Genomic DNA, 13,841 nt, shown 5'->3' on the forward strand with positions numbered 1-13,841 from the left:
AGACCGAATAATAAATTGCCCTTGTCATAATGTGTAGGAATTTATATAGACGTGTCGCAGATAACGGTAAGAGGTTTCGCAAACATGAAGCGAATCACTCTGATTATAAGGATTACATTTATTTTAAACTTAATAGTGAAGTTGATAAAAATTTTCAGAAGATATATCCATTTATTCATTAATATCTTTCCATCAGATGCTTTATATATGCTTTCTATATATGCAATTTTAAATTATTTTAACAAATAATTAATGTTACTTGAGTAATAGGCATATAAACATCTAAATTATTCGAATTTAGATTTTATATCACATATTTACATTTTATATATTTTTTTAATTTTATATTCGAAATTTACCCTCTCCAACCTCCAACAGCAAAAATGAAGTGTAGGTTTCATAGCTGACATACCAGTTGTGTCATTAAGCCGTTACCTTCCTGCTTCTGTTATCGGGTCCCTATCTATTATTAATTGTATGCTTCAACTTATATCGTATATAAATATATTTTTATATAAATAATACAAACATTTAGTAATTTATCAAATTTTATTTACTACCAGATTGTAGTCTTAAAAGAACTTTCTAATCAAATTGATATAGTGTCCTTGCAGACCTCTTTTTGATTGACAAACCTTTATAATCATAACCTTTTTCAGAACGTTTTGTCTTACTGAAGAAATAGACTTAATTCGTGAACAATTTCATGCCATCATTTTTATCGATGAGATGGATTATCAAGACAGGGGTGGATTGATCAAATTACTGCGACTTTTGGTGATGAAGTCGCATCCTTGGCCGCTGTCAGAAGTTGGTATACCGAATTTAATCGTAGCCGCAGTTCGCTTAGGGGCGAGATGTACGGCTTTCGTCGTCCCAAATCAGTTCAGTGCTAGAAAATTACATTGCAAAATCGTCATGTGACTTACCGCGAGATTGAGTAATCATCAGATTACTATTTCAGTTAGATATCGATTTTCTAATAAACTTAATTAACAGCAAAATATAACTTATCCTAATGTTGGGCATGTATGATGAACATCAATAAGTTATTGTATGAGTAATTGCTTTGTCATTGGTGTAAAGAAAAGGTCAATAAATCAATCGCGGTGCGTCAAAAACACAATCTACAGTATGGCTACGCGATACACTTCGAAGCAAATTAGTTCGCTTGTTTCTTCAGAATAATTAGACTTGTGACAACAATGCCGTTAGAGCAAGATAGAACGATTAGTTCTGATTGATACATAACCACAATAATTTTTCATCATGACAATACAGACTCTTACACATCGGCTTTAACAATCACCTGTTTAACTGACCAAAAAGTCGAATTGGTGGGTCATAGCCCAGCTTTGGTACCAAATGACTTTTATTCCAGCATATCAAAAATAAATTGCGTTGCCAACGTTTTTGAGATCGTGAAGAAGCCATCCATACATTTAAAAAAAGTTGGAGGTGCTTTTTGGTTTTGTAAGGTTTTAGTAATCAGAGTGGAAAGTGTAACGAGCATTGAATCAAGTGCATCCAAAAGTGTATTGATCATCATGGAAAATACTTAATAATAACTTTTAGAAAAATATGTTAATTTGATTCGATAAAATTTATAGCATAACATTTACGGTATCAATGATTTTTTTTGTCACGATGTTTAGATCTTTATGATAGTTCGCTTCTGTTTCTATATATTCTAATTTTTAAAATAGGCACTTTTTCAGTTATCAGATTTAGGTGAAAAATATAGTTTTTACTTTTTAAAACTTTAGGTTTACTTCAATTATTCTCACTTTCACTGAACTTTTTTTTTATACCAAATTACCTTGTGATTTAATGTAATACATAGGGTTTTCAATATTAGTCATCATGTCTATTATTACCTTTTCTTACCAAGTGCATTTTAATAAAACCTGAATTAATATACGTTTCATCAAAAAATGGTAGGACTCTACCTAACATAATTCAGCGTAGGTGTTTTTTACCAACTAGAATTTATCTGTAATGGACCTACTGTTTAACGTGGGCCCCGAACCACGGTCCTCGGCACTAAGCTTACCGACCGGCGAGTGACCAACTTAGAAATCATCCCGGAAGACACCCGGTTTTACCCAGCCTGGTTACTAGCTTAATTGGTATCATTTTATTGGTAGAATTTTGCACTCTTGCACAACGACAATCACAAATATAAACTTAGGATGATGGACCGTCCTGTCGCCTTTACTACTGCGTCAACCATACCGGCACGTAATTATTTTTTCTACAAATAAGCAAAACTTTTGATAATAAATTGTAACAATTTAATTTTAGAAAGCTCTGCTATATCATACGCAAAGAAAGAATATTTTAAATTGTTGGGGTACTTAGGAGCATCAGATTCAACGAAGTAGTTCGAGCGTTTGTAATAGTCGCGTCAGTTTGAAGTGTGTGATCGTATTACTTTCCGTTCTAAGCGACCTTACATTTTTTTGTTAAAACAGCGTTGGTTGTAACGGCTAACGAGGCAGCGAGATTATGATGTTCTGCCGTCCGCTGTCGAGACGCTGCTGTTGCAGCTCGGTTTAGCAGGAGACAATGTTCTCGCGTATACTGGCTCCAATCGCACTGGATGAGCGCCAAACAGCACCCTATGCTGACGCTTGTGTCACGTGGTGTTCGGCGCCCACTCCCTCCCCTGTACTATCGCTCTCACTCTCTTTAACTATCCAACGTTTTCTGGCTTTCTCGCGTCGCCTTATCCCAGGTCAGTGTCGTCAGGTGATTTCGACGAGCCGCTTATGCTCGATACTACGCCACTGGTCCGCAAAACCAATCGCCACTTACCCAAAAACACATCCCGATTCCGGTCAATGTTCTTGTTAAAAACGCACGATCGCACAGGTTTTCAGATTTAGTTATTTAGTCATCAAGTAAGTACTATCGCTACAAACAATAGGAAGATTTTAAGTGTTCTTCCAAATATTTTCTAGCATGTACTGATATAGCCTTACCAAAATTTCTAGTAATCTATTTTTGAAGTCTTGCCACATAATTACGTTTATATTGATTTCTATCGAAATGAAAAATGTAAACAAATAAGAACCAAATAACAACCAAATTCCTTAAAACAAAATAATAAGATTTAAAATATCAGTTATTATTACAAAATAATAAAATATATATATTTTTGATAACATCTTTATTAGATATGCTTAGTACAATCTTAATTATAAATTAATTTATAACTTTCATTTGTACTTGGATTAATTCACAAGCAATATGAGTGCGAGCTATAGTTTACACTAAATGTAAACATTTTATATTAGTTCGTATGGTTTGGTTCGCTTCAATCTTCTGATATCCTGCGCGTTGTCCAGTAGTTATATTGCTTCCACGTTAGTATGATTTAGTCTTGGATAACTTTGCAAATCCATTTGATTTCCAGGTCATCGTGCAGTTCTTCGTTGGTTACATAGCGATAGGCATTGGTAATTAATCGAAGAATTTTGTTTTAACGACGTTGGATGGCTAGTTGATTTAAATTTTTAGTGCAGCCCCATATTTGCACCCCATAGGTCCAAATTGGCTTTATAATTGTCTGATAAATTAATCTTTTTGATTTTAGATCAAGTTGAGAGTATCTTTCGACTAACTGGTATAGTTATTTTATTTTCGTTCTAATGTGTTTTGCTTTTTGTCTAACATGATGTTATAATAACATGTGAATATTCAATTTTGAGTGTTTTTGTTAATTTTTTAAAAATTGTTTAAAATCACTATTATACTTTAGTGTTATCTGATTTTACTTATCCAGGTTGTCAAATCTTATATTGTTGCCTGTAAACAAATACAACAATTTATGCACCAGCGAAATTGAAATCTTTATGGAATTAAAGGAAAAATATTTTATAACCATAAATATTTATATATAAATTAGTACATTTTCATATACAGTATTACAGTTTTAATCTTAAGAAAAAAAACCTAGAAAATAAACAATTTTTGTAAAATTGTTTCTTTTATATCAATACGTATTTAATTATTATTCTCTTAGATTACATTCCTTCCTCTACTTCTATGCGAATTTCCTTTTGTTTTATATAAACGGGTTATCATCCTGCTTCTTCTTTGACAGCTTCAATCAGTAATTTTTATTGTTGTAGTGTAAATTGAGGTAGCACGCACAATATTGAAGCAGTTAAAATATTAATGAAAATGAAAGTAGTAAATTAAAATTAATATGAAAATAATATATTGCAATATAACAGCATCAATTCCTTTTACATTGGAGTTTTTGCACACTCTGAGATCTGAATGTACCTTCTAGTTCTGTATTATTTTTTCATGAACTTTGACATTGTAATGAAAAGTTCATCGACTTTTTAAAAAATTATTTGGGCCGGCTTGGTTGGCGCAGCGGTTAAGGCAATCTACTGTTGCGATAGCCGTGGGTTCGAATCCTGCTAGGACATGTATGTACTTTATGCATGTAATTGTATATACCAATAAGCAACAGTGGAAAATCCGACAAGGAATAATCATCCCAGTCACGCTAGTAACTAGGCTGGGTAAGACCGAATGTCCTCTGGGATGGTCTCTAAGTTGGTTACTGACCAGTCGGTAGGCTTAATGCGGAGGGCCGTGGTTCGGAGCCAGTCCAGATAAACCCTGGTAAAAAGCATACCAATCCTTGATGGTTGATTTTCTTGGAGTAGTGTTCGGAAACTCGGCATCAAGCTAAGTTTTTGCTTCAACTGTATTTTTTCTTTTCAAAAAGCAATATTTTATCAACACGCGAAATTCCTTTTCACAATAACAAAAGTTGCTTCACTCAGAATGCTATAATTCATAAACCACAAAATATACATACTTAGAATGCGATCTCCCCTGTATAAAAATGTGATCAAATTATGCTCTGCCACGCCACCGGGGGTCGCGCAAAGCGGTTTTATTTATATTACAGGGGAAATTAAAAAATACAATTTTATTTAAATACTGTTAACATTTGTTTAAATTATTTTCTAAATACATAAAAAAACAACATGTAATATGACAACTGATGAAATAAAATGGTCAGATGTCGGAGAAACTTCTCTAATCCTCTAGTTTCTAATATTTCCCTTATATTAATTAATTATAAAGATTATAAACTATCCTGCTGAAATGGCCTAATTATTACGAATTTTCTCTTCTGTAGTACTTCTGTATGTACTATTTATTCTGTTTATTTCTTTAGAAGCAGAAACTACTTGTTTGTATAAATGCTGAGTTTTTGGAGTTAACATAAGTGGTCGAGTAACATTAACTGCAGATAGTATCTGGCTCTATATTCTATAAAATAAAAATTTTAAAAATTAACAAAATAATAAAAAGATATTACATACACTTACTTGCACTTTTTTGTATTGTATGGTCTGGCTCCTGAATGCCTAAAGTTGAAGACACATGTTCCTCTATTTCTATATGATCTATTTGGAGACATACTATAATTTTAAATTTTGAGGTATCTCTATTTCGAAAAAAATTGTACTTGCTTTATACACTATTTAGGTTGCAACTGGGAACTGCATCATTGTTAAACAGTGGTCTGCCACATTTGGGTTTATAATTTTCTGCACTAAAATACAAAGAGCAAACCCTTATATGCATATATAAATACTGTTGAGAGAGCCCTTTAAGTTTATCATTGTTTACCTTATCAAGCCATTTCTGGCTTAAAGCAAAACTCTTGGGAAAATTATGCGTCCTGGTAGAAGCACAAAACATTAAAATATTAAAACATTGACATAAAAATTAAAACATTCAGATTGAATATGTATATTTTGTGGTTAGAACCTTCACTTGACAAACGCTCACGTTATATAGAAATATGCAATCTTTTTATCGGCGGCCCTCTGGCGGTGTGGCAGTATACTGAGAACATGGCTACGGATGTGAAATATAGAATTCCCATTCTATATTTCAATGTTTTGTGCCCATAAACTAATGATCCGACAGCTGTCAAATTTATACACGCATCTTTTGATGGTTAGGGCTAACTAAAAAAACATGGACTTAATTCTAGTAGCGCCATCTATGTGCCAGGCCGGGGACTTTTCAATAGACCTATTATTGTTTCTTTTGGTATCTTATAAATAATTTTAATAAATATTTGTAGTTTCCAACTAACAAAGTTTCAATAAATCTTGAATTTTATTTTGAGGTTAATGCTTGATGAAGATGAAATATCGGAATTTTCAATATTTGATCTCTATTTCAGATTTCTTGACCGATGGGAAAAGGTCCATAACCTGGGCGACGAGGCTGATCGGGCCAGCGACGATGATGACGAGAGTAGACACAAACGATGGTCCTCTCGCGCCCTGCACTCCGTGCCACACGTATACAACTACTCGCAGCACAATGTGCCCGGTAAGTAAGAAACGTCCGGCGTCGGGCAGCGGAAGGGGGGACGTTATGAGCCGGTAGACAGAAAACATAACGATCAGCTGATCAAGTGGACTAGCCGATAAGCTTCTGTTAGCGATGTTCGGTATCACATTATAGGAGACTATGCGAGACAGTGAAAGTGGTAGATATCACTTTTTCCATCTCATTAAATTAATATAAATATTGATCAAATTATCCGTTAATTTAAATGAATTTCTTAAGTTAATTTATTATTTAATAGTTTGTTATCTAATTTAATTGTCCTGCTAGAGTGAGGCAAGATTGGCATAGCTAGTATCGAAAGTAGTTATTGAAGCTGAAGTATGTTTTATAAAAGTTAATGTTTTAAAACAATTTATTATGTCAATTTCATAGAATTGCAGAAAATACTTTTTTCGCAGATGTATAAATATAATCATTGGCTTAACGCGTCATGGATTATTGCCGGAATATTTTAAAATTATTTTACAACACTCTTTCCTATTGCTCGCTTATTTTTTCACCTTTGCTCATTTCCTGTTTTCGTTTTCATGTTGAATTCTGTAATTAGTTTAATAATGTGTATTAATGATGCTGTTTTAACTTTATTTTATATTTATTTTATGCTATTATTATTACTACTAGTATGGTTCTTAATATTTTTCTTTGTTCAATTAGTTTTTTAGTCATTAAAATAGAACGTGTCTGAATTAATATCTTAAGACTTAACTATGATAATAATTACAAGGATAACAAATTTAAATATCCAAAAATGTATGCGATAAGTTAATATTGCCACTAATATTTCTGTTATTCATATGATGAATTCACATGATACGTTATTCAGTAATGACTTGCATTAAAACGTTATTTCGGGTAAATATTTGGAGGTTGAATAAAATATAAATTATAGTAATCCAGAAAAAAAAGAGGCTAAGTTTACGCGGCATCGAACAAATGTTCGAGATATGACCGCAAATAGTCGAATCGATAACAGACCGTCGCCGCTCATCGCACCTTGTCTATTGGCGGACATTGTTGCCGTCTAATTCGTTCTTATATTCTTGAAAATATTGATTTTTTTGTTTTTAACAGGATACGTTAATGTAATGTATTTTTAGGTATTCATTAATTTTACTGCAGAATCAATATCAAAATATTGTTACCATTTCATTGATATTATAGGAGGCGCATAAATTTGGCAACACTGTGTCACTTTACACCTCTCGGCGAAATCAATCTGCCCACTTTTTCACACGTTCTGTATTTTGATTTGTTGCTTGTACCGACGAGTTTTCACACTAAGAAACTCGATGATATGCCGCCAGTTGGCGCTTCTGAACATCGATCTTTTAATTCTTTGTTATTCCACATACTATTGATATTTTTTTATCATTTCGTTTTAATATACGAAAATTATTATTGCGACATCAATTTTGTATAATGTAATTAATAATTATTGGTATATAATAATATAAATTAATAACACTTGTAGTCCTTGTAAGATTTCCTTTTCCCATATGTGTATTTTTTTTTCTTTTCGTAGATGACAAAAGAGAATACAACCATTTAGACGTGAACATCTACAAACCGTCAGATTATGATCGTTTGGCCCTGTCTTTGATTTCACCACTGCCCAATGAACAGGACTTCGCCATAAACGTTTGTACCCTTCTGTCGAACGACAGCAGGCATACGTTAAAGTTGGATAAACATCCCCGAATTATTAATTACTTATTGGCACACGCAGGAATATTTAATCACAGTATGTATTTGTAAATAATCTTTTTTTATAAACACCAATTTAGTTATCATTTAATTTTATGAACAAGTATAATTTTTTAAGAACCAAGTCTCAATTGCGCCCTATTACTATTATGTTTAAGCTCATATTAATCAATTTTATTAAGGGTACAAAAGTTTTGTCGAGTCATAGATCGAAATAAATAGTAACCAGAACGAAGTAATAACGGATGTACACTCTTAACTGGACAAGAGTAAAACTTCCCGATTAATTTTATCCAAGTATATTTGATTGGCCTTCATCATTATGAAGAAAATCAATTTTCATTAATTATACTTAGTAATCACATCAACCCATATGAAACACAATTTCCGTGTCCTTAAATAAGTATCATTGATTTGAAATTACATAAAAATTTACAATAAAAAGAGATTAAAATAATTTATGCTCTGATGACATATTTTTAAAAATAATAACGATAAAATCAAACACTTAAAAACAGGTGAACAATTACTCAAACATTGTTAAAATTCACAATACTTATTGTAAAATTAAATTGTATATATTCATAGACATTATTTATTCTATTTTCAGGCTCTCTTCGACAATTATTCACACACTTTTACGGAGATATTAGAAAAAAACCAATACACACTTTCTGGAATGATGTTCTCGAATCAGATGATTTTCTTGAACTTACTAACGAATTAAAATTTTATCCATTATCGAAGAAAGAAGAGACAAATACAAAACCAAGCGACACCTTGATTAAAGATGATTCGCTGAAATTCGCTAGCGTTTTGACTTCCAGGACGAATGGTTCCACCGAAAAATCTAGCCACGAGGAATCAATAACAATACCAGATTCCGATGCGGAGTGTGAAATCGTAGAAAATAACATGACGCCGAGCAATAATTTCCAATTTAAAGCTGATCAAATTGATTCAGAAATATTTTGTCTTCGACGAACTCTAGGCACTCAGGATTACATTGGACAGCGCGTATTGCAGATTGCTACTATTTTGCGAAATTTATGTTTTATAGAAGAGAATTTAACTATTCTCACTAAGAATAGTACATTTATTCGGTTTCTCTTATTATGCGCATGTTCTCAATGGAATGCACTTCGGAATTTGGGCTTGGACATGCTAGGTAATGTTGCTTTAGAATTAGAGCTGAAGGACGTCAACACAGATATAATTTGTTCATCCATTTTAAAGATTATAAGCAAAAATATCCAAAGCGATGATCGCGCCTCTTGTTTATCCTCTGTTGAAGTCTTAAACAAACTTAGTCAAAATGAGAAAAATGAAGATATTCTAATACGATCTCTAGAATCGGCAATCTACAAAAAAGTGTGTTCCTTTCTTACCATACATGATGTAATGCTTTTGATTTACACGTTAGAGTGTCTTTACTCTTTATCATCATTAGGCGAAAGATCGTGTGCGTTTATTGCTAATAATCACGGAGTAATCGATACTCTAGTGTCTCTGGTAACTGTCGAAGGTAAGAGCTATGGACCTAAAGCTTGTATAGGAATGAAATTAGTTGAAACTATTCCTACGGGTGGTGGCCAACACCAGACCACTAGCCAAGGGCAACAGTCACCTCAGCCTATAGCAGCTCCGCAACAGATGTCACCAACATCTACAACAGCTGCAGCTAATGCTGCTAACGTTTTAAACAGCATGGCCACGTCACCAGCCGCGCCGTCTGTGACTCCTGTTAAAGTTATCTCCAACACTCCATCTAGGAATGTAGCTTTAATGCCACAAAGACTACTTACTACACCCACTCCGGTTGTACATCATCCTCAACAAATTCAGTCTTTGCAGCAGCCGTCACAAAATCCTTGTAAAACAGGTATAATTCAAATATATTCATAAACTAATTCAATTTAACATTAATTTTATTATTATTATTTAGTAACTCCTTTATTATCAACACCAAATAAACCAGCAGCTCCTACGGTTACCACCACTACCTCAAATATAGCACCTCCTGTGGTGTTACCGCCAGCGCTTACACCTCAACAAATGATTCAACAACAACATGCTCATCAACAAGCTATTCATGAGAATGAGCAGTTTGCTCTTGCATGGTTAAGAGCTACTTATGAACCTTGCATGGGAGATAACAAGTAAGTTTATTAGTTGATAAAGTTGCTGATTCATAAATGAAGTTTTAAATATTTAAATGTGGTGTTGTGTTCAACTGTAGTTTCGTACTCAATTGTATGTACTTGGAATCATCATAGCATGGCTACTGTTTAAGAATATAAAGTAATATGCATTTTTTTACAGGATTGATCACCAAGAATTGTACAAACATTACCTAAGTTCCTGTTCTAAAATTGGAAGACGTGGTGTTATATCACCATTACATTTTCCAAGATGTGTGAGGTAAGATCCCTACCATATTCTCCATAAAAATTAAAAAAAAAACATCATTAAGATAGGAATTTTAATGGACGCATACATTGTGCATTTCATTCGCAATTGAATTGTATTTCATTAACTGCAATATTTTTGCTATACTTGTTGATAACAGGAAAGAAGTTAGCTAATATATATATATATATACATAAAGCAAAAATTCTTATATTAATGATTTTCCAGATCAGTATTTGGCGGTACCGTAGGCCCCAACCCGATGAAACCGGCAAATCCTACAGACCCGCAGTACTACGAGGGTATCAAGGTGCGCGCGCAACCGCTCAAACTCAACATACTCCCACCATCTCCGCCTCCTAAGCCGACCCCTGTCCCTTCCCCCGCCCCTAAGCCGGTAGCCCGTCGCCGATTAAAAGTTACGGCTCCTGTCCCTACACCCTTGGCCGTTGATCCTTCGGACGGCGAAGGATCTTCCCAAGTTGCTTCTCCCGCCTCTCCCATCCTAAAGGCTCAGCTGAGTGCCCCCCCGAAGCAGCGTGAGGGGGGTAACGCGGCTACGGCGCCGGCTGCAACTGGCGATCTTAAGAGTCAGGTAATTTACACACATTAGAGGGCAATTTCTTCTTTCACTTTCTCCTCTTTGTCAATCTGAAGGAGGAGGAGGTCTTATGGTGGAGGTTATGTTATATTTTGTGTATTTATTTTTTTTATCACTCCTATATACTTTAACCTCATACTATTCATTCCGGAAAAGAAGTAAAAGACTCGTTGTCACTCTATGTCGATATTGATCATGCTTTTTAGAACACTTGCTATCTAGTTCTCGAAAAGTCAACTCTTCATAGCTGTAGTTGACAGAAGAATAGATTTAGTTCTCGCGATACCAGTACAGTGGAGCCTTTTTCTTATCCTAACCTGATCATTCCTTTTCGTTTAGATTTTTAGTTGTGAAGTGTGCATTTTTTTGTATAATTTTTATTATCTTGACAGTGGTAGGTAGATGTTGGCAGTTAGAAAAAGTAATAATTTAAAATTATTTTAATGGAAGCTATATTCGATTTGAGAATGGTGGTTATAATTTTTTCAAATAATGTACTCTATTATTGAACTTTAGATTTCGCAATTCAATATATTTTGGTTTTTTTACCTTACGAACATATTATTTTTTATATACAATAATTGTGTGCATTATAATTATAATTAACAATAGATTTGCATGAATTTTAGTAATTTATTATATTTTAAATAGGGTAATAGGTATAGCAAAATGAAATCCATTATTTTTGCATAAAATTGAAGGCTTTATTTAACTTCTATTTATTTAAGTGAAAAGGTGTTAATTACTTGGTGTCAGATCCGGATTATAAGGCGGTTACGTAAGAACCCCCCTGACCTAACTTCAGTCGGAAAATCGCTATCAATGTGCGTGGTCTAACGTTGTCTTGATGATACACAATTGCTGTCCTAGTGGGCTAAATTGGCCGCTCGTGGGCTATTGCTTACTTCAGATGGTCAAGGATTGTTTTCACTCGATCATTGATTAAATTATTCAAAAATTAAATTAATGATCACCAATGGAAATTTCACGAACTTTTTTTTCAAACAGTTTATGTGAAATGGGTAATAGAAACAGTGCTTATTTGACAGTCAGGCTTGGCCATCTCCATTATATCATCCACATTTTTGACCATTTTCCGCGATGCATCTTTGACAATGACAACTGTGCTTGATTGGCTGTTACAGTATCACAACCATAACAGCTAAAAATGTAGCTGTTTGGCTGTCTTTTCATCTTTATCAATTGTTAGTATTGGGTAACAAAACTCAAAGCTTTTAGTACTAAATGTCAGCATCTAGTGTAAACCAACCAGATTTGTACAGCGCGATTCATAATTTAGTAGCCATCTATTCGAAAAAATTAGGGATTTTTTTACTAAACCTAATATTATACATAGTGTTCATTAAGTAATTGATTATCTTTTTGTAATTTATCCTTTAATCAAAATACAATGTTGCAAGAATTAAGTTTCCATTTTCTATACGAATATAGCGAATATAAATAAATATACTGCACTATAACATATGAGCAATAGATTAACTAAATTTAATTTTCACCAGATGGTTTTATCTCAAGTTGATTTTGATTCTTAATATTCTTTTAACAGAGCATGGGAAGCAATTTGTAGAAAGATGAAAAGTTTTTTGAAAATGCGGCACGTTACTAAAGTTCAATTTACTAATCCTTTATATTTACAAAAACTTCCAAGTGCATTGTTATATTTTTTGCATTTAAATTTAATGTTAGGAATTATAGATACTCTAATGAATTCGAAATTATTTAATTTGAAGATAACATTATTTTACTTTCTAAGAAAAGTTTCCCAATCTTAACGTTTGTTTGTACCTTTTTTACTAACTAGTTGGAGCATGACATTGCTGCACACCGCATGTGTGATATAAATGAACGGTATTTTTAAAATGCATACGAGAAGATTATGAGAGATGTTTAAACTTAACCGATTTTGTCGTTCGGTCCAAAAAGGCGGTGTCCCATCCCCACCTCAGCCAGGCGCTTTTGGGAGGATCGACTGCGACAGCTTCGGGAACTTCGACGGCCCAATCATCGTCAATGAAGGTGGATTCGAAGACAGATTCGGCACCTCAAATGCAGGGCAGTAGCAGTTCGTTAATTAAGAGCCTGCTAGCCACAAAGGTAAACGATGCATGTGTGTCGACGGTGAGCATGAAGAGTGCTACGACAGACTGCCAAAATGTAGCTCAGGTAACCTACTAACTCTAGCCTATTTGTATTTTTTTTATGTTGATTTAAAACTAGTTGTGAATAGTCAGCATTTATTATAACCATTAGCCATTAGCTACAAATAATTAAAGACAAATATAATATATTAGATCAATTTCTTAATTTTTTCATGATCAGCCTAAAATTACTGCAATAGTTCATATTACAGTTCAGTAATATAGCAAATATTAAATCTTAATACCTGCCCTTTCGCAAATAATACGACCTTCAAAACAATACCACCATGTTAAAGATATGGCCAGTTTAGTTTGACAGGGATGTAGAAAACAATTAATTTGCTTGCTGAAAGCTGAAAAATCATTACTATAATTGGTAATAATAAAAAACAGTTTGATTATAAATAACTATAGTGATATCAATTACGTTAATGCAATATTATATGTAATGACATATTGCAAATGTATATTTCTGTAGTACACAAGTGTTATATACCTGTAGTTCTAAGAACTCAAAATATAACCCTTTAGTATTCAGAGTGTTGTGATCAAGTCTTGCTTAA

At 33.4% G+C, this 13,841-nt stretch overlaps 1 protein-coding gene across 9 annotated transcripts in view; it reads left to right on the forward strand.

Moving 5' to 3' along the window:
• Bap170 (Brahma associated protein 170kD) overlaps window positions 1–13,841 on the forward strand; it is a 31,605-nt gene that overhangs the window by 10,453 nt on the left and 7,311 nt on the right. For 3 of the 9 annotated variants that reach the window (XM_076401213.1, XM_076401216.1, XM_076401211.1), the window contains 7 exons: window positions 6,233–6,384; window positions 7,928–8,146; window positions 8,720–9,991; window positions 10,055–10,268; window positions 10,432–10,530; window positions 10,747–11,113; window positions 13,064–13,303. In XM_076401213.1, the coding sequence (XP_076257328.1) occupies window positions 6,233–6,384; window positions 7,928–8,146; window positions 8,720–9,991; window positions 10,055–10,268; window positions 10,432–10,530; window positions 10,747–11,113; window positions 13,064–13,303 (2,563 nt within the window). The remainder of the gene's footprint in view (window positions 1–6,232; window positions 6,385–7,927; window positions 8,147–8,719; window positions 9,992–10,054; window positions 10,269–10,431; window positions 10,531–10,746; window positions 11,114–13,063; window positions 13,304–13,841) is intronic. The other 6 variants (XM_076401214.1, XM_076401215.1, XM_076401217.1 and 3 more) reach the window with 4 other exon arrangements.

This window comes from Rhynchophorus ferrugineus, unplaced genomic scaffold (assembly GCF_030347505.1).
Source record: "Rhynchophorus ferrugineus isolate W39M unplaced genomic scaffold, kcgeb_rfMv2 rfM3, whole genome shotgun sequence".
NCBI lineage: Eukaryota > Metazoa > Arthropoda > Insecta > Coleoptera > Curculionidae > Rhynchophorus > Rhynchophorus ferrugineus.